Genomic DNA, 20,506 nt, shown 5'->3' on the forward strand with positions numbered 1-20,506 from the left:
TACTCTGTTTGCTCTGGGGAGAACAGACTACTAACCTTTGTAGCTGTATGTATTTGGATAATCCTGTGGCTGGTACAATCATTATCCTTATAAGACGTGTTGAATGTGAGGTGATTCCAGGGCATCATCTCACTTCCCATACTTTATCTCATTTTAGTCTCACAGTTGCCCTCTGAGGGATGTCCTGTAGCTATGATCCCCATTTTATAGATGATAAAACTGAGTTGTTGTTATTTTTAAATTTTTATTTTATTTAGATAGTTATTTTATTTCTTCTTCTGTGAAGAAGCTGTGAGTTCAATTTAGGTTCCATTTACTTCACCAGTATACTACAGAAATTTATCAAGCACGTTTTATATATAAAACCCAGGAAATCCAAAAGTCAATGTTTTGGATGTAGGCTCATTGAGAGCACAGTCTTTTATCCTGTGCATCCCCAATGCCTATCAGAGCATTTTACTTATACATAGTAGGTGCTAAATAAATGTGTACTGAATTGAATTAAATGGCTACAACACAGACCCAGCTCTCAGAATCTATACAATTCACATAGAGAAACAAATGTAATCGTGTCAACCTCCCATTTGATATCATACTAGCTTCCTGCTGCCTCTAGAATAAGATACAAATTCCCTAGCCTGCCATTTAAAGCCCTTCATGATCTGGTCCCTTGTAAGAGTCATTTCACATTTCATTCCTTCATATTCTCCGCATTCTGGCCAAACTGACTTATTGGCTGTTCCCCAAATTGGAAATTCCATCTCCCACTTCCATGAGTGGAATGTACTTCCACAGCTGCTACCTCTTATGCTGAGCCATTCCAATTCCCCCAGTCATCGGTACTTTCTTCCTATTCAGTTTACTTTATATTATGTGTGTCTGTGTTGCATTTCCTCCAGCAGAACATAAATTCCTTGAGGAAAGGGACATTTTTTTGGTTTCTCTTTGTATCTCAAGCACCTAGCGCAATGCCTCATATGTTGTAGATACTTTGTAAAATGGTAGTCAAATTGAATTGAGTAAGGTAGAAGGATAAGAACCCAGATAACTATGATGCAAGGGACTGTCAGGAAAGTGAAACAGAGATTTGGTGTAAAATGCTATGCAAAAAATCTCAGAAGGGAGAGATTGTCCATCTAGGGGCTTAGGGAAGGATTGATGGGGTAGGTGGCTCCTGGGATGAGAGTCTTGAAGGAAGAGCAGAATTTCAGTGGATGGAGATGGAAAGAATGGGGAAGGAACATCAAGGGGCAGAAAGGTTGGGTAATTGAAGTTCAAAGTTTAAAATGAACAGAGTTAGCTTGGCTGGGGATTTCCCACTATTTTCATTGGAAACATCATTTTGGGGTACCATGCCTTGAGTCAGAAATATAGGGTCCTCAGGCAAAGACCTAGTGCCAGCCTAATGAGGGACTCAGACTGAATTCCAAAAGAACCAGGGCCTCAGACACCAAGACCTGACTCAAAGGTGAAGGAATGCTCCATGTGTGAGATAGTTTCTGGGCAGGCCTCATTCTCCCACCATCACTACCAATACCCATCATCTTGGAAAATAATTACTAAACTGGTGGGAACCCCAACCTCTGGCCTGAACTCCTGACCACCACAACCCCACTGTTTCCTGGCACTCAGAAAGGGAATACTACACCAATGGCATTCCCTGTCATCACAGGATCTTGGAAGATAGAAGCCCAAACCACTCGATTCTATGGCTGATGCATTCTGACATCTGCCCCACTAATCCCAGTGATTTCTCTTGGAGAAAAAGCCTGCTTTCCCTATTACTTTTCCCCCTACTTTCCTCCCTATTCATCTCAATCTGGTCCCTGGTCCCCTTCTACTATTTCCAGTATGCCCTCTGAAAACAACATTTGATCATTAACAGACTTCCCCTCGTCCTCTTCCTTTCATTGTCTTTCCATCTATTTGAGGATGAGGAAACCTGGCTCCTTCTGGAAGACACCAAATTCCTTGACACTTTCTACTCTGCTGGGTGCTCTTTCTCTCACATCCCCCAACACAATGAACCAAGAAAAGGAATTTAGTACATTCCCTACTCTTCACGGCCACTACTTTCTGCCACCATCATTCAGCAACCTCTCCATCTTGCTCATTCCACCTGTCTGTAAAGCATCTAGTTAAGATCCTTATTACTGTGATCTGCCAGCTTCCTGGTCACTCTTCTTCCATTCTCTCAAACTCAACCCCTCCCAGCCCTCACTCTTGGAGACTCCAATATGCATAATGATGTCCCCTCACAACACCTTGGTCTCTCATTTCATTAACCTACTTCACTCCTAAGACCTACAAGTTCATGCTGTAGAAGGAAGGAAGGAAGGAAGGAAGGAAGAAAGGAAGGAAGGAAGGAAGGAGGGAAGGAAGGAGGGAAGGAAGGAAAGAGGAAAAGAGGGAGGGAAAGAAGGAAGGAAGAAAAGAAGGAAGGGAGGAAGGAAGAACTGACTCTAGGATAGAGGTATCAAATCTGTGGCCCACAACATTCCCAAGTGCAGTTCGAACCAGATTAAAATGTAATTGGTAAATATTTAACAAAATAAATAAAAGTACACTAAAATAGATAATATTAATATGTAGGTTTTCTAAGTCAATATGTAGCCTGGAGGAATCCTTATGTACAATCTAGTAGCCCCTGTTTCTATTTGAATTTACACTTTCTGCTCAAGGAAAATCTGAGTGAGGAAGGACCATCTTCAATGAGTGGCAGGGTCAGAGGGGAAGGCTTCATGAAGGAGGTGGCATCTGAGCTGGTTCTTGAAGAAAGAGAATCATTTCCATGGATCAAGATGAACACATCTTTCTGTGTACTGGACATGGGAGATGGCCTTCACAAATGCACAAATGTAGGAGAGGGAAATCTGAGACCTGGGAAGAGCATGTAGTCCAGTTTAGTTGGAACATAGCATGGAGAGGAGTAAAAAGTGACACATGGAAGCTTGAAAAAAAAAGTCAGGAGTTAATAAGCTTAGAAATCCAGGCCCAGCCACAGAATCAAGCATCCAGGATGTTCTGGGGATATTAATCCCTTCCCTGAAAAACCCCTGAGCTCCCTAGGAAGATCTTCCTGCTGTTTGAAGAGTTGGGTGGGCCTAAGATGCCTCTGATGTTAATGTCATTTTTATACATCCCACTCTAGGTCAACCCAGGACTGGGAAAGGGGGCTCATTTCACCTCACTGACCACAGGAAAAAAAAACAAAATTCTTTCCCTAGATAGCTGTCAAACTTACCCATCCAAAAGAGAGCTCAGCCTTCCCATCCCCTGAGATCCAGCCTTAGCATATTGGACAGATGAACAGATGGGGAACCATGTATGCTGAAGGCTTTTAACACTAACCACCCTGCTTTCTTAGCTTACCAGGTTGGGCTTCTTCTCCTTCCCTGGGCAAGCAGCCCCCAGCCTCCCCTAACCCCCTGCTGCATGGGCTTTGTGACTGCTGTTTTCCTCCCAGCTCAGAGGCCTTTTTCACTTCCTCCAGAGTTCCTGACTTTGTTCTGGGTGAGTGAGGCTGCTGGAAGTCTAACTTTCAGATTAATGGGGGATGAGGGAGGCTAATTGGCTTTTGTTGCTTAGATTTCCAAGACGACCTGGACCTTCCATCTGCAAGGACCAACTGTTATCTATTAAGAACAGGAGTTACAAGGGGAGGGGGACATCCATCTTCCTTGTACCTTGACTGAATTAGTCACTGGTTGTCCATCTTGAGGAAGGAAGTTGAAATAATGTTGCACCCAAGGCCTCAGCATCTCGTGGACCAGATCCTGCATCTTCTGTTGTTCATGCACAAACATACACAGGCCCTCAAACCCCTCAGAGAGAACTGTTAGCACACCTAGGTGCTGCTACAGCTGACCTTACTGTGTAAAAGCCAACAATCCAGTGGAGATGAGGGATGAGTGGGAGTTGGAGGTAGGGTGTAGGGCTGGTGGCAACATTTACACGAATAAATGTAACATAAAAACTGAGTAGACGGTGCTGAGAAATCTTACCTCCACCCTCTCTCCTTTCCAATCTCTCCTTCAGACTACAGCTAGAATAATTCTTCTTACCCATAGATCTGGTATGGACCAAGTCCAAACTCTGTCCCTCCCATGCACTTTCCAGACCAGTCCCATGTCACCTGGGAAACCAGTCACCCTTTATTGCACAAGCATCGTTAGAGGAATGGATGGACTGGTCCACCTAAATGATATTTCTAGATAATTGAAGTTTTAAGCATCCCTGCCTTTTTTTGGTTCACATTAACCACCTAGGGTAGAAATATTTTTCAAATGGATATAACTGTGTTCAAAACAGAGGAAACTGAACAGTATAACTAATCCTCATTAACTCAGGCCACTATTATCCTAATCTTAATTATTATTCCTTTTTAGATAGAGGTAGCTAGGTGGCGGAGCCCAGAGTCAAGAAGACCTGAATTCAAATCCAGCCTCAGACACTTAACTGGCTGTGTGGTCCTGGGCAAGTCACTTCCTGTGTGTCTGCCTCAGATTCCCCATCTGCAAAATGAGCCGGAGAAGGAAATGACAAACCACTCCAGTGCCTTTGCCAAGAAAACCCCAAATGGGGTTACAGAGTCGGGCACAACTGAAACGACTGAACAACAACGAGCCCCAGATATCTTGACGTTTATAGGTTCCTCTGTCTCTTCCTCTACTGTCAGCTGTCAGGTCTCAGCCGCATCAAAGCTGATGCCTTGTGTTATGAGTATTTGTCAGGGTAAGGGTCTTATCAGTCAATCAGTCAGTCACCAAGCATTGAGGAAGCCCTTACTATGTGCCAGAAATTGTGCCAAGTGTTGAGTAAACAAAAAAAGGCAAAAACATGGTTCCTGCCCTCAAGAAGCTTGTATTCTAATGGGGGAGACAATATCGAAACAAATAAGCACATGCAAGAGATATACAGAGTAGATACAAGGTAAATATCAACATGGCGCCACCTCTCCTAGGAAGTAAAGTGCATGGACTTTGTGACTGAACTTTTCCTCCAAATTGAGAGACCTTTTCTCCCTTCCTTCTGGATTCCCAGATGTATTACAGGCAATTTGGGCTCCTAGAAGTCTGATCTTCATATTGATGGAGGTTTTGTTGTTGTCGTTGAGTCATTTTCAGTCACGTCTGACTCTTCGTGACCCCTTTGGAATGTTCTTGGCAAAGATACTGGAGTGGTTTGCCATTTCCTTCTCCGGCTCATTTTACAGATGAGGAAACTGAGGCAAATGGGGTCAAGTGACTTTCCAGGGGTCACGCAGCTAGTAAGTGTCTGAGGACAGATTTGAACTCAGATCTTCCTGACTCCAGGCCTGGTACTCTATTCACTGTACCACCTCTCACCACCAGCCAGTGGTGTACTGGTAAATGTTTAACAACCAACTCTCCAAAAAGGGGAGAAAAAGTCTTCACAACACACTTTTAAGCTCAATCTGAACTGTTAGCATTTTCTCCTTCACTTTCTGAAGTCTAAACGATCCACATAACAATCAAGCAAGCCCTGATGTGCATCGTTTGTCACGCTGAAAATTTCACAGTCTTCTTCTCTTTTCAGTCAAATTGAGCTGCCCCCAGCCCTTACGCCTCCCCATCTCCTCTCCCCTATAGCTACTTCAGATTTGTTAGTTTCGTGATACTTTGTACCCCTTGGACCCTGGAAAATGGTATTGGTCTCTTCCCAGTCCCTTGATGGGAATGTGTCTCTGCCACCTTGGTACAGTTTTCCCCAGGGCCTCCCTAGCAACCCTCTGGATCAGGTTCAAACCTTGTCTCTCCTTTTCTGGCCTAGCCCCATGTCATTTGGTCTCATACAACCTTACTATCTCCACCAGATGGGGCACAGGACAGCTCTGGGAAGATGCCCAATGAAGACTGGAGCGGCCCCCAGCCTGCCCCAAGCGCCAGCGAGAAGGAGGAGACGGCATCGGCCAGTGGCCCCCAGGAGCGTACCATCCCTATTCGGTAACACCACTACTCCCACCCAGGATTGACTGTTCTCTCTAGAGATGGGGCTAGGCCTGAGGGGGTGCTGTAGACAAACCCCTTTGTTGTCCCTCCAACATGCTTCCAGAAAGCTGGAGAGGACACAGGGCACAGAGAGTATTTGTGGCTTGGGTTGCTTGGAGACTCTGGCTCCATGGGAAATATGGCAGGGTCCCCAGTCCATGTGCAATGGAGGACCTGAGATTGTTCATTCAGTTCAATGTCAATTTATCAAATATATTAAACATCTTTTACTTACAAGCCAGTGGGGTGGATGGAAGAACATGAGGAGGGCTGGTTTAGGTGCCCCTGATCCTCATTCAATTACCTTCTGCCCACCTTCCCTTTTCAGGAGCTGCTTTAGGCTCTGACTTCCTTATCTCCAAACCCTTCTCCCTTTTCTTCAGCCATCCCCCTTGGCAGGGTAGGGGAAGAAGGCTGGTGATGGATGCTGGGTAATCCAGCCTTGAAGATGGGGAGGGGGGGCAGTGAGAAAGAGAGGCATATCTAATGAGGATGGATATGGGGAAATGGAAGGCCTTAAATGAAGACTCATTAGCAATCAATAGGGGTCAGGGAAGAGACTTAAATAGGGGGCCTGCTTGAAACAAAACAACCTTGAAATAGAAAGTAGGATTCCATGGGATAGAGAAATGGGTCTGTACTGAAAGTTAATCTAAGAGACTCAAATGGTCCTCTGTTCCCTTAGTACCCACAGCCCACCTGCTTCCTTGTTCCCCAAGGTCAGCCTCAGTCCTGGGACAGGGTGATCACGCAGGCTTTTTGGCTTTCCCCCTGCAACAACAGGCCTCCCCCTCGCTCCCATCAGTCACTTGTCACCACCTCCTGGACTGTTTCTCTGGCAAGTTGAGGACAGGTCAGGCTTGATTAGGTCTCAGGAGGCTCACTACATCCCTATACTTGTGTCTGCAGGATGGAGGGTACAACTTGGCCAGGGAAGGAGGGGGCTGAGGGAGCCTGGGACATCCAGAGGCACATCTATGTCGAGACCACACAGAGGACCTGCATCTATCAGGCTGGAGATGGGAGCACCACAAGTAAGGATTGGGTGGGAGGGGGGTGGAACGTCCCTCTGGCTCAGGCCCTGATTGTCAACCAGACTTGTTTTCATTGACCTTTGATGACTCAAAGATGGCCCTTGTCCCTCCTCGTCCCCCTTGAATAGCCCATATGATATGATAATAAAATTTAATGTCAGAATTTATAGGGACCTTAGAACATGAAATATCAGAGCTGGGAAGGACCTTAGAACACAGAATATGGAATGTTAGAGCTGGAAAGGACTGTAGAATACAGAATGCCAGAACCGTAAGAGATCTTAGAACATAAAATGTCAGATCGAAAGGATGCAGCAGGGAGGGAGGCAGGACCTTAGAGTATAGAATATAGAATGTTAGAGCTGGAAGAGACCTTAAAACATAGAATATTAGATCTAGAAGTAATCTTAAAAACAGAGAATGTCAGAGCTGGAATGAATCTTAGAGATAATCTAGTCCAAGGTCCTCATTTTACAGTTGGGGAAATTAAGGCACAGAGAAGGGAAGTAACTTGCTTGAGATCACACAGCCCTTACTCCCAGGTCCGCTGAACCATTTCTGTTCAACAAATTCAACTCAATAGACTTTCATAAGGCAGCTAGGTGGTGCCGTGGTGTAAAGGGTGCTGGGCCTAGAGTCAGGAGGAACCACCTTCCTGAGTTCAAATCCGGCCTTAGACACTTACTAGCTGTGTGACCCTGGGCAAGTCACTTAACTTCTGTTTGCCTCAGTTTCCTCATCTGTAAAATGAGCTGGAGGAGAAAAAGATAAACCACTCCTGTATCTTTGCCAAGAAAACCCCAAATGGGATCATGAAGAGTCAGACACAACCAAAACAACTGAACAACCATAAGGCAATATAGAATTGAGATATGGAAGGGTCCTTAGAAAGCATCTGGTACTTCATTTTATAGATAAGGAGTCATGAGAAAATCACAGAGCTAGGATCTGAACCCAAGTCCTCCCTCCAAATCCAGTGTTTCTTTCCACGTTACTACACTGTAACCCCCTATTATCACCACACCAATGACAACAGTGATTCCCATTTATACAGCCCTTAAGGCTTACAAAATATTTTCTTCTCATTAACCCTGGGAGGTAAGCAGTATAATTATTATTACCCCCACTCTATTGACGAGAAAACTGAGGCTCTGAAATATTATGTGACTTGCCCATAGAAAGTATCCAAGGCAGGAAACAAAGAGCCTTTGTAACTCCAGTATTCTCTAATTGTTCGCCATTAGCTGCTTCTCCTATATGGGCCCTAGTTCTGCCCTGTCATACAAGGCTAAGGGCTCCCAGGAGCTTCAGGGTTGGTGGGGGTGGGCATGAGGGTGGGGAGACTGGCTCTGTACAGAGACAGAGGCTGCCAGCAGGTGTGATGGAAAGAGCATTCAACGGAGGACCAGAAGGGCAAAACTTAAATGTTTGTTCTGCAATTTAACTTTGGGCAAATAACATTTCTTCTTCAGGCCTGAGTTTCTTCACCTGTAAGATTAGGGAATTAGATGCTCTCTAACACCCGCCTCAGCTCTGACGTTCTGTATTCTAAGTCCCCTGCCAGCTCTGACATTCTATGTTCTAAGGCCCTTCCCAGCTCTCCCATTCTATGTTCTCAAGTCACTTCCAGTTCTGCCATTCTGTGTTCTGAGGTTCCTCTCAGCTCTAACAATTTATTAGAATTTAAGTTAAGGACGTACTCTGTGGTTGTAGAAAAGGGATCCAAACACTAGAACCATCCACTCTTATATTTTTCCCTACAGGTTCCAGTTTGAGGTTACTGACCTTTCTGCCTATCTGTGCTTCCAGCTAGCTAGCTAGCTATCTACCTACCCCCTGCCCACCTTGAATTACAGTAGAAGTCATGGTGGAACAGCAGACTATAGTCAGAAGTATCAAATGTATCTCACCCTGGAATGAGTGACTGGGGTTGCATATGGCATCTTCATTTACAGACACTTTCAAAAACAAAATGGTTGTTGGGGAATTTTCTTGACCTCTTGAGAGAAGCATATCTTTCATTTAGGGTCTAATGACTATAAGGCAAAGATAGGAGGCCAGACCGAAAGTAAAAAGATTTGTTATTATTATTATTTTTTATTGCTAAGAAATCTGCTCTCACTGATAGCAAATTCAGATTCTTAGAACAGAGATTTGATTTTTACAACTTTTTAGGCCCTCTTAGAGTACACAGCCAATCAGAAGCATTCTGTAACGTCTTAGAATAGAAAAAGTAAAGCAATTCATAGAAGAGGGAGGAGCACAGAAAGAGGGGGATCAGTTAAGGTAGAAAAAGGGGGTATTTCAAATGCAAATGATAGAAGTTATCATCAAAATATGAGCATACTCCCCATTTAAGAGTAAGAGATAAGGGGGAAAGGCCAAATAGTTTTACAATTTTAGAAACAGTCCTTTTAGACAAAACTGCAGGGTCTCTTATCCAAGGACAGCAAGTAATTGTTACAACAGTGGATAAGGCCATCCGCTTTACTGTCTCCTTGCATATGGATTGGGGGCTTTCTAATATGAGGCCATCAGGTGGTTGGTCCATCAAGGTATAATGAAAAGACAGTGGTTCCTCTTTTCCTCTATATGGTCAACTATTAGTTTTGGGTGAGTTTGATAATCACCAGCCTAAAGTAAGGATGCTGGATCTAGTGACCTCAAAAGGATGCTTCCAGTTGGAAGATTCTGTGATTCTCCTGATTTTGTATCTCCCTCCTCCAACATAACTGCAGGACCCTGATGGTTTGGTTTGCCTTTTACACTGACACTTCCGTCCACCCTCACTCCTTCTCCCCGTGTTCCCATCCCACAGCCACTCCTGCTGGACTAACCAAACTTGTGATCTCTCCCCAGAACCCCCTTCCATGCAGGTGACCATTGAAGATGTACAGGCTCAGACCGGGGAAACAGCAAAGTTCCAGGCAATCATCGAAGGGTATCCCCAGCCCACAGTGACCTGGTACCAGGTAAGAAGGGCTTTTTCCTAAGAATGTTATTGTTTGTCCTTCCTTCTCAAAGAGGACCATGGCATCAGGAAGGTGGTGCCATGACTTGCAAGTGGATTGGATTTAAGTGAGGAAGGCCTATGCAAAGTCACCAGCCTCACTCTCTCCTCTGGAGCCATCTGGGCCTAGTGGCAAGATAAAGATCAAGATGACTAGAGATGGCCCCAGATGCAGTGGGAGCTCCTAAGAAAGAGCCAATAATGGGAAGAGAGTCCATTCTTTAAAAATGGCTCTCCCAGTAGATGGCCCAGAGCACTGGGCTTAGAGGCTGGCAGTGGGGGTGATGATAAAGAAGAATGAGGGCACTCAAGCAATCAAATGTGTCACCAAGCAGAGGGACCATGGTGGAGCGAGAAGAGGATTGGATGAATTGATGCTCATCCTGCTGTCTTCTGCCTTGGTCAGATTCTATCAAGAATACTGTCTTCAATTCAAAGCTGTCAAAGGCATTGACGAGTGGGAGCGTGTCCAGCAAAGGGTGAACAGGATAGGAAGGGCACAGAATAGCGAGCCATTTAGGGACCAACTGAAGAGACTGGGGGCATTCAGCCTGGAGAAGATAAGATTTAGAGGAGGGACTTGATTCCTTTTCTCAGATTTAAAGGGCCATCACACAGAAAAGAATTACATTTGTTTTACTTGGTCCCAGAGGGCTGAACTAGGGGCAAAGGGAGAAGCTGCCGGAAGTCAGATTTTTATTTCACATAAGGAAAATTTCCTGACAATTGGGGCCATCCCAAAGTTGAGTGCCCCACTGGGAGGTAATGAGTTCCCCATCACTAGAGATCTTCAGGAGTTAGTAAGGGGCATTCTAGCTGAGGTCAGACTAGCTGCCCTTTGTTATCACTTCTAGCTCTGAGATTCTATAACCCAGAGTCAGAAACCATGATTTCAAACCCTGTCTCTGACACTGACTGGCCATATGACACAGAATCAATTTTTTTTAAATTTCTCTGAGCTTTGGTTTCCTTCTCTGTAAAATGGGGATAATCATCATTGCACTAACCACCTCAGAGAGCTGCTGTGAGAAAACTGGATGTGTTTTGCAAACCTTAAATCAGTCTAGAATGGAAACTATCGACGTTACTGGTTGCCCAGTCCTGGGCCAGAGTATCCTGGGAGAGAGAGAGAAGGAAGAAAAGGCAGGTTCTGAGGGATCCCAGTCTACATTGATCAAGGCTAACATTAAACAGGTGCAGCCAGGTGGCACAGTGAGTGCCAGGCCTAGAGTCAGGAAGACCTGAGTTCAAATGCAGCCTCAGACACTTACTAGCTCTGTGGCCCTGGGCAAATCACTTAACCCTGTTTGTCTCAGTTTCCTTATCTGTAAAATGAGCTAGAGAAGGAAATGGCAAACCTCTCCAGGATCTTTGCCAGGAAAACCCCTAAATGGGGGCACGGAGAGAAGAGTCAGACACAACTGAAATGACTGAACAACATTGAACAATAAAGATAGTATAGAATTACTACGTGGCAACTAGGTGGCACAATGGATACTGTGTTAGACTTGTAGTCAGAAATATCTGAGTTCTTAAAAGATTCCTCCTTTTAAGACATTTTCTAGCTGTGTGTGACCCTGAGTTACATAACTGCTCTCAGCCTTGGTTTTCTCATCTGTGAAATGGATAAAGTAACAGCCCCTAGGATTGCATAATTTGGCAAATATAAAATGCTTTCTAAACCTTAAAGTGCCATTCATATAAATACTAACTATTGTAGCCAGCCAGGGCTTTAAGAGCTCAAAGGAGAGATTCCCACAGGTGGAGGTGTTCTTGGAGGAGGTGAGATTTGACAGAGCCTTGAGGGATGACTGTGACTTAGATAGAAATAGAAATCATACCTCTTTCCGTAGTTCATAAAGGTTTTCAAAGCACTTTCTTCACAATAGCCTCATAAGTTAGGGAGCCTGAGAATTATCATCCTCAGTTTACAAAGAAGGTGACTTGGTTGTGTCCATGGCCACCCCGCTAGCTTGTAGTTGCCAAAGGCAGATTTTTTTACTGTAGGTCCAAACCCCCTTCCATTCCATCGCTCTGACAGAAAGCAGGGGGAGAGGGCATAGTAAGTGAAGGGGAGGCCTGAGCCTTGCTTATTTGGAGGACAGCAAAGAGACCAGCCTGACTGTTATTAAGCTTATAAATTAATAAAATAAATTTATAAAAAAATAAATTATAAATTAAGAGAAAAGACACACCATGAAGCCATGAGAAATGGGTCAGGACCATGGAGGGACCAGATCCTAAAGGACCTTGAACACCAAAGCTGGAAGTTTAGGCTTGATGTGTAGAAGTCCTACCCTGGTCCAGATCTTCATTATTACCATCTGAACCGTAGCAATAATGTCCTTAAAGAACTTTATGCCTCCTGTCTCTTCCCCTGCACTCTGTCCTTCACATGCTACCAGAATAGTCTTCTTTATGTAAACAGATAGTCACTGTCACGCCTCAGCTCAGAACGCTATGTTGGCTTTCTATTGCCTACTGAGTGAAGTTGAGACTTTTGCCTCATCGATTGTATATATATATATATATATATATATAAATCTCCAAACTGGGTTTCCTACCTATGGGCCTTTGCTCATACAGTTCCCTGTCTAGAATATCCTCTCTCCTTTCTGCTGACATCCTACCATCCTTGAAAGCTCAGCTAGTGTCACCTCTTCCAGGAAGCCTTCCTTGAGCTCCTTTTTTGATAATAACCTCTGCCCCCTAGATCATGCTCAGCACGGTTAGCACCTCCCTAATGCATTTCTTATGTAATATTGTTGATTGTAGTTTTCTGTGCTTCTGTCTTATTACCCTACTAGACTTCAAATTCTGTGAGAACAGGGACCAGATCTTATCTAAACCATACACTCTCCAAGAGCTCTGCATACGCCATCCACTAAACACATGTTTGCCTGACTTGTTCAGTTCAATTTGACAATCATTTATTAAACTTGTGCTATGTTCAAGGTCCTAGGTTAGGTGCTTGAGGAGATACAAAGATAGATACAACACAGAGCCTGCCCTGCAGGAACTTACAGTCCAGCCAGGGAAAAGGTACCAAAATATTAGGGAGAGGGAGATAAGTGAAAAGGAAAAGTGCCAGGTGAAATTTGACAAGGCGGTGGGTAAGGGGGATTGGGAAGGCTTCTTGGAGGAGGTGGTACCTGAGTAGGGCCTTGAAGAACTAGAAGGATTCCAACTAGTAGAGGTTGGGGTAGGTAGGAGAGGGAACCTATTTCTGGCGTGGGGACAGCATGAAAAAGGCCAGAAAAAAGAAGATCCCAGGATAAAAACATGGGACAGTAAGTAGTTCAGTTTGGCTAGACTATTCGATTCACTGCATGGAGGGATAAGATGCAACTGGCCAGGTAGGTTGGAGCTAGGTTGTGGAGGACTTTGAATGCTGGTATCAGTCCTAGGTCTTAGAGAATCCTTTAAGGAGCACAAACTCTAGCTCCCAAATGCTTGGTGAGCTCTTGGCTTGTATAAATAGGCAATAACCGTGGAGCTTTTGCTGATGGGGATAGAGAAAGAATGGCAAGACTGACATCTGACTTCACACCCTCAGGGCAGCACCTTGCTGACCAACAGCCCCCGAGTCTCCCAGGAACAAGAAGGCACTAACTACTCCCTGGTCTTGAAGGACATAACCCAGCAGGATGCTGGTATCTACACCTGCCTGGCCAGGAATACCAGTGGCGAGGTCCTGTGCAAAGCAGAATTGCTGGTCCAAGGTGGTGAGTTGGCAAATGTACAGGCAGGGGTAAAAGTGGGGTAAGTCTCAGGAGAGGTGGGAGCCCTCCCTCAGTCCTTCCCAAGGAAGTCAACTGAGTTAAAGCAGGAGGAGCAAGGGTGAGGAATGAAAGGGAATCAAGAGAAACTCCAGGGAGGAGTTAAGAGGGAAACAAGATGGCTCATTTTGGTGGAAGGAAGAGAAATTGCAAAGGAGAGAGTTCTATGTTAAGAGTCAAGGGACCTGAGTTCTGATCCTCCTTGTGCCACTAACCCAGGTTGGGGAACCTGCAGCCTCATGGCCATGTATGGCCTTTTAAATCCTTCAATGTGGCCTTCTGACTGAATCCAAATTTTACAGAACAGAAAACAAATACTTTGTTCTGTGAAATTTGGATTCAGTCAAAAGGTCACATTGAAGGATTTAGAAGGCCACATGTGGCCTGAAGGCCACTGGTTTCCCACCCCTGCTAACCCATTATGTGGCCCTGAGCAAGTGAAACACACCACTACCACCCCACCCAAGCTTCAATTTTTTCATCTATAAAATCTGAGATTTTAACAAGAGATTTTCAAAGGTTTTTCTGGCTTTAACATTTGATGATCTGCTTTCTAAGGTCCTTCCAGCTTTAACATCTATGCTGTCTCTCCTAAGGTCCCTTTCAGTTCTGACATTCTGTGGCTGCTATGATTCCACATGGTGACTGGCAGTGCCAAATGCTCCAGAAAGCCCAAAGAGGGCACAGACTTGACAGAACCCTGGCCATGGGATAGTGAAGACTCACGAATGAGACAGGGCTGATCTGGGGTTTGGGAACTGGACCACTTCTCAGCAAGGCTGGGAATAGAATGAGGTCCTTCCTTTCACAGCCCAGACCCGTGTGGTGCAATGATTGTTATCTAGAAGTTAGATGGGGAGAACAGAAGGAATGCAAACACTGGAGCCCCAGCTTCCCTGTCTAACTGAATTTCTTCTGTTTCATTTGACCAAGGTGAGACTGAGCCGGGAGCCGAAAAGCAGAGTTACCGAAGGAAACTCCACTCCTTTTATGAAGTCAAGGAAGAAATAGGAAGGTAACAAAGGCTCCCAGGCCTATGGGTTTCATTGGGTTCCTGAGATGGTTACAGGAGCTGCCTCCATTAGCAAAGAACATATCACTCCAATGAGGGCTTCATCACCAGGAAAGACAGAGGGGCTTCCTGAGGACTTCCCTCCTGACAAGGACACAGGGTGGGGGGCCAAGGAGGGTAGAGAGTGGTATTACAGTCAGAGAAGTTAAATTCTTACATACTCAAAGTGTGTTGAGTAGCTTAGCTTCAGGATAAATTACCACACTAGCAGTCATGGAAAGGGCCTGGATGGGAAGCCAGGAGACCTTGGCTTTAGCCCATCTCTGACATTAACTGGTGTCATGAAAGAACCCTGAATGTTAGAGTCAGGAGAGCCGAGTTCAAGTTCTGGCTCCAACATTCACTTGACCTTGGTCAAGCACTTTACTGCTCAAGCACTCAGTTTCCTCTTCTGTAGAATGGAGTCAGACTCAAAGGTCTTGTCTAGCACCAGCCTTCTAAGTCAATTAAGCTCCCTAGGACTGGGTTTCCTTATCTGTAAAATGTGAATGATAAAGTCTCCTGGTGTGCTTAATAGAAGTGCTATGATGGATCTAAAAATGCTTTAAAAATATAAAATGCTATAGTGGGATTGCTCAGCTTGGAAGAGAAAATCGTGTGTATGCAGATCCCCAAATCTGTGATATAATAAAGGATGGCTTACTATTCTCAGTCTCTGCTGAGAGCACGACAGAGTCAATATAATGCTGGATTTGGGGTCAGGAAGACCTGGGTTCAAATCCTCCATGACCAAGCCCTCAGAGCCTCAGTTTCTTTATCTGTAAAACAGGGATAATAATGCCTGTTGTACCTACGTCACCTAACTTCTTAGTGCTCCAACCAACTCTCTAAGATTGCCAAGGAGCTTCCTGTGCCAAATGAAATCATAGACAAAAAACCCCAGCAATCTTATGGGGTGTTATGAGGTACAAACAAGATTATATAAATTGATTCGCAAGCTTTAAAATGCTATATAAAGGCCAGCTGTTATTACCAAAAGAAGAGTTTGGGCTGCAGCCAGGCAGATTTTAATTAGACATACAAGAACACATCTCTTTGTTCTTTTTTAAATCATTCATGCACTCAACAAACTTTTTTTCAACAAACATTTATTAAATATCTGTTATGTACAATGCCCTGTGCTTGGTGCTAGAAATACAAAGATAGGTATAACCTCAGTCCTGCCCCCAAGGAGCCTACAGTCTAGCCAGGAAAGGACATTGTTGTTCAGTCACGTCCAACTCTCTGTGACCCCACTTGGGGTTTTCTTGGCGAAGATACTGGAGGGGTTTGCCATTTCCTTCTCCAGCTCATTTTACAGATGAGGAAACTGAGGCAAACAGGGTGAAGTGACTTGTCCAGGGTCACACAGCTACTAAGTATCTGAGGCCAAATTTAAATTCATGAAGATGAGTCTTCCTGACTTCTGGTCTAGCACTCATCCACTGCACCACTCATCTACTTGGAAAAGATATAAACACAAATAGCTGATAAAGGGGAGAATGAACTAAATGCAAGGGAAAGGTCCAGGCGAACGTACATGAGAAATTTAAGGAGGGAGGGATCACTTTCACCTAAAGGGAGTCGGGGGGGGGGGGGGGTGGCCAAGGAAGTCTTCATGGAAGAGGTGGCACCTGGCCTTCACCCTGAAGAAAATGAGAGAGACTTCAAAAGGCAGAGAAGGAGAAGGAGTCAGAGGGGAGACTGTTCCAAGCTTGGGGAACAGAGTGAGCCAAAATACGGAGGCGAGAGAAGATAGGATAAGAAGGGGGATGGAAAGCAGCCTGCTTTGATTAGTAGTATACAGCACATGAAGGGGAATAGGAGGAGATAAGGCTAAACAGGTAGGTTGGAGCCAGACTGGGTCAGAGACCACGCTTTGGAGGTCAAGGTCAGTAGTTTACATTTTATTCTGCAGGCTATTGCAACCCACTAGAGGTGGGGGTAAAATAGTGATTGTAAGAAGATGAGGCATAAGGGGTGCGGCACATGAGGACAGGTGACTAAGGGAGGCTGGAAATTTCTTCAGGGAGTGATACTGTCCTGTCAGGGATGTTTCAGGCCATTTCTCCAGCTAGAGGAGAGCCTCTTATCTCCCTTTCTAGTCCAAAGAGCTGCAACAGACATAACCCGGTATCTCCTTTCACCCAGGGGTGCTTTTGGCTTTGTGAAGAGGGTTGAGCACAAAGGCAACAAGGTGTCCTGTGCCGCAAAGTTCATCCCCCTTCGGACCAAGACACGGGCCCAGGCGTATCGGGAGCGGGACATCCTGGCCACCTTGAATCATAAGCTGGTCACTCAGCTCCTCGATGAGTTTGAGACCAGGAAAACACTCATCTTGATCCTGGAGCTGTATCCTTTTTCCACTGATGCTGGAGGCTCCCCTCCATAGTGGGTTCTGTCTTGTGTTATAGTGCAAGCACTGGATTTGCAACCAGAGGGCGCAGGTTCAAGTCCTGCCATTTATTCATAATGTGACTATGGGTAGGTAAGTCACTTCAGTCCTCTGACTAAATGATCTTTGAGGTCTCTCTGACTTTCTTTTATGTCCTAAGGACAATCTAATTCAGTTCGAAAGTCCAAAGGTCAATTTGGTTCAGTTCAACAATTCAATAAATATACATTGAAGTACTGTACAAGGCATTGAACGAGGTACTGCGGATATAAAGACAGAAAGGAAGCAGTTCATGCCCTCAAGAAGTTCACACCCTACTGGCAAGATTCATGAACAGAGATAAGTAAATCCGGGGTTTTAGGTTAGAAAAGGCCTCCCGTGGGAGGCGCACCTGAGCCAGGTGAGTCTTGAAGGAAGTTAGGGATTCCAGAGTCAGAGGGGAGGAGAGAGGGACTGCAGACTTGGGAACAAAGGCAGGGAAAGGGGAGACGGAATGCTGTGCATGAGGAACAATCAGCAGTCCCTTCTAGCGCTGCCCTTCTATTGTGCTGTTTTCTGTTTCTCTAAATGGGGCAGGGGGATCACGTGTCTCCCCAAGTTCATGGGGCTATTTGAGGCAAATCATCTCTCTGTGTTTCTGATTTGTGTCCATGGATATGAAAATAAAACATGTTTTTGGTGGGGTTTTTTGTATTCCTAAAAATCAAAGCTCTATTAAATTGTTAACTTCCTAATGCTGCCCTAAATTGAAATCCTCTTTATACGATTGGAAATTTGGACAAATATTGCTAGGCTTTGTCAGAAAGTTCTTCTGGTTTCTTCCAGTACCTGTTCTTGGAGGGTCAGCTGTGGTCTAGTAGAAAGAACCCTGGGCTTGGAGTCAGAACTAGACTCAAATTCTGACTTGGCCACCTCTGAGCTATGTGACCTCGGGCAAAGTCACTTCTCCTCTCTGGGTCTTATATGGAGACAACTAAGTAACACAGTGGACAGAGTACTGGACCTGGAGTCAGGAAGACTTGAGTTCAAATCTAGCCTCAGATACTCATTCAGTTATGTGACCCTGGGCAAGTCTTTTAACCTCTGCCTTAGTTTCCTCATCTGTAAAGCGACATAATGTGTGTAAATGTTTGGTATTGATATCAATGAAGCACTTTGCAGACCTCAAAGCACAGTTCGACATATGCTGGGTACTAGCTTTACTAAAATGAGACGGCCGGATTCCATGATCTCCAAGGTCCCTTCCAGCTCTAAATAATACAATCTTATAAAATCCTAAATAACACCATCCCATAAGTTACTTCCCCTCTGCGGCGCCTCAGTTTTCTCACTTATAAAAGAAGGATGATAAGGCTTAACCCTGACTCCCCGGCAGAGTTGTTTGTGAGGATAAAATGAGATTATGGGTCTGGAGCTCTTTGTAAATCATAAAGCGCTATAGAAATATCAGCTATTTTTATTATTATTACTGCATCACTTTTGAATGAACCGCATCACACTATTTTTGTTGTTTAATCATGCCTGACTCTGTGTGAGTCCATGGGGTTTTCTTGGCAAAGATTCTAGAGTGGTTTGCCATTTCCTTCTCTCCTGTGGCCCCGTTTCACAGATGAGGAACTAAGACAAATAGAGGTTAAGTGGCTTGCCCAGGGTCCCATAGCTACTAAGTGTCTGAGGTCACATCTGAACTCAGATCTTCCTGACTCCAGCCCCAGTGCCCCGTGCATGATGGCACCACCTTGCTACCTCACATGACATTATTATGACATCCTAATTGTCCTTGACTGCAACCTTAGGTGTTCCTCTGAAGAGCTCCTGGACCGCTTATACAAGAAGAATGTGGTGACTGAAACCGAGGTGATAAAATTCTCTTGGTCCGATGGCCCTGTGAAATCATTTAACTCTCTCACTAGCTCATGCCCTCCTAGCCCACACTGGTCTACTAAAAGCCTGGGCTGAGGACATGGAGAAGGAAGGAGTGGGCAGGATGACTCATCAGGGAACTGCCATCTTGTGGGGCCTATAGTGAGCTGGTCCACCTTGGGTTCTTTTGCAGCCCTGGTTCCGAGGACCAGCACATGAAGAGAATTCCCATGGCTCATGGAGTGCTTCTATGTTCTCTAATATGACACCTCTGCCCTGGCTCAGTGGGGTCATATCCTCTTTGGCTAGTGATGGTTTTAAGATACTCACAGAGGTCTGGGGTGAGGCAGGGCCAGAAGCTAGGAGGCCAAATCCATGGAAAGAAGTAGAGGTCTATACTGAGGGACAAAGCAGCCAGAATGTCATGTCTGGGAATCTCAAACCCTGCCCCCACTCTCTGAGATGGATGGAGCAGAATCATAGATTTGTGTGTGCTTTTAAACGTTCAGCTGCCCTGAGGCTATCTCGAAAAAGTTATATCACCATAGAATTACCTAATATTAAATTGCCATTAAATATAGAACTACCTAATACTAGAAGCCTGACGTAGCCACTATACTATGCTATATATGCTCAGGTAACAATTCTTACCTGGACAAGTATCATTTTTACAAATCCCCCACAAGGGATTAACTAACCATTAGGTTCAAGACTTCCAGCAAAAGGGAGCTAGCTCCTTCCCAAGGCAGCTCATTTAACTTTCAGGCAGCTCTTTAGGACATGTAACTTGATTTACCATGAAATAAATAATTATGGGGCATGGAGAGATCACTTTGTGTCTTTAAAAACAATCCATGTGTGTCATAAGACTTATGATCTCTTCACTTTTGCTAATGAAGATTGCAGTCCCTACACACCACAGTAAATGGTCTTCGTGACCTGTTTTGGCCCAACAAATTTGTCACCTGGGGGACTGCTTTCTGGCAATGAGCCAGTGGGCACTTGGTACGTGGCTAGTCTTCAGATGACAGACCCATAGTGCAACTCCTGGAACCATACTCGGGGCCTTTCTAGCTGGATAGAACCTGTGAAAGCTTGCACTCTGAGTCTGTGCTTTTAGAAGCTAGAACAGGACATAAGGGGAGGATGTGGAATACTCCAAAGCAGTATTTCAAAATGTCCCTCATTGCACTTTTCTGTATGTGGGCTGCTTACCCCAAGTCCAAATTCTGGAGAGAAAACTGCTCTAGTTGATTCATAAATTGTGTTTCTTCTGAATACAACTAAATCAGGATGAAGGGTCCAAAGATGAAAATATAAATAAGTGTTTGGAGGTTAAAGGGCAGGAGAAAATAGCATAAAA

General features: G+C 44.8%; 1 protein-coding gene across 1 annotated transcript in view; it reads left to right on the forward strand.

Moving 5' to 3' along the window:
• Nucleotides 1-20,506, forward strand: part of OBSCN (obscurin, cytoskeletal calmodulin and titin-interacting RhoGEF) — a 330,114-nt gene that overhangs the window by 278,662 nt on the left and 30,946 nt on the right. Inside the window, exons 99-108 of the mRNA XM_036739619.1 lie at nt 3,368-3,513; nt 4,679-4,734; nt 5,613-5,668; nt 5,837-5,966; nt 6,921-7,045; nt 9,905-10,017; nt 13,612-13,780; nt 14,768-14,849; nt 17,037-17,237; nt 19,077-19,137. Of these exons, the coding sequence (XP_036595514.1) occupies nt 3,368-3,513; nt 4,679-4,734; nt 5,613-5,668; nt 5,837-5,966; nt 6,921-7,045; nt 9,905-10,017; nt 13,612-13,780; nt 14,768-14,849; nt 17,037-17,237; nt 19,077-19,137 (1,139 nt within the window). The remainder of the gene's footprint in view (nt 1-3,367; nt 3,514-4,678; nt 4,735-5,612; nt 5,669-5,836; nt 5,967-6,920; nt 7,046-9,904; nt 10,018-13,611; nt 13,781-14,767; nt 14,850-17,036; nt 17,238-19,076; nt 19,138-20,506) is intronic.

This window comes from Trichosurus vulpecula, chromosome 9 (assembly GCF_011100635.1).
Source record: "Trichosurus vulpecula isolate mTriVul1 chromosome 9, mTriVul1.pri, whole genome shotgun sequence".
In the NCBI taxonomy this organism is placed as follows: Eukaryota; Metazoa; Chordata; class Mammalia; order Diprotodontia; family Phalangeridae; genus Trichosurus; species Trichosurus vulpecula.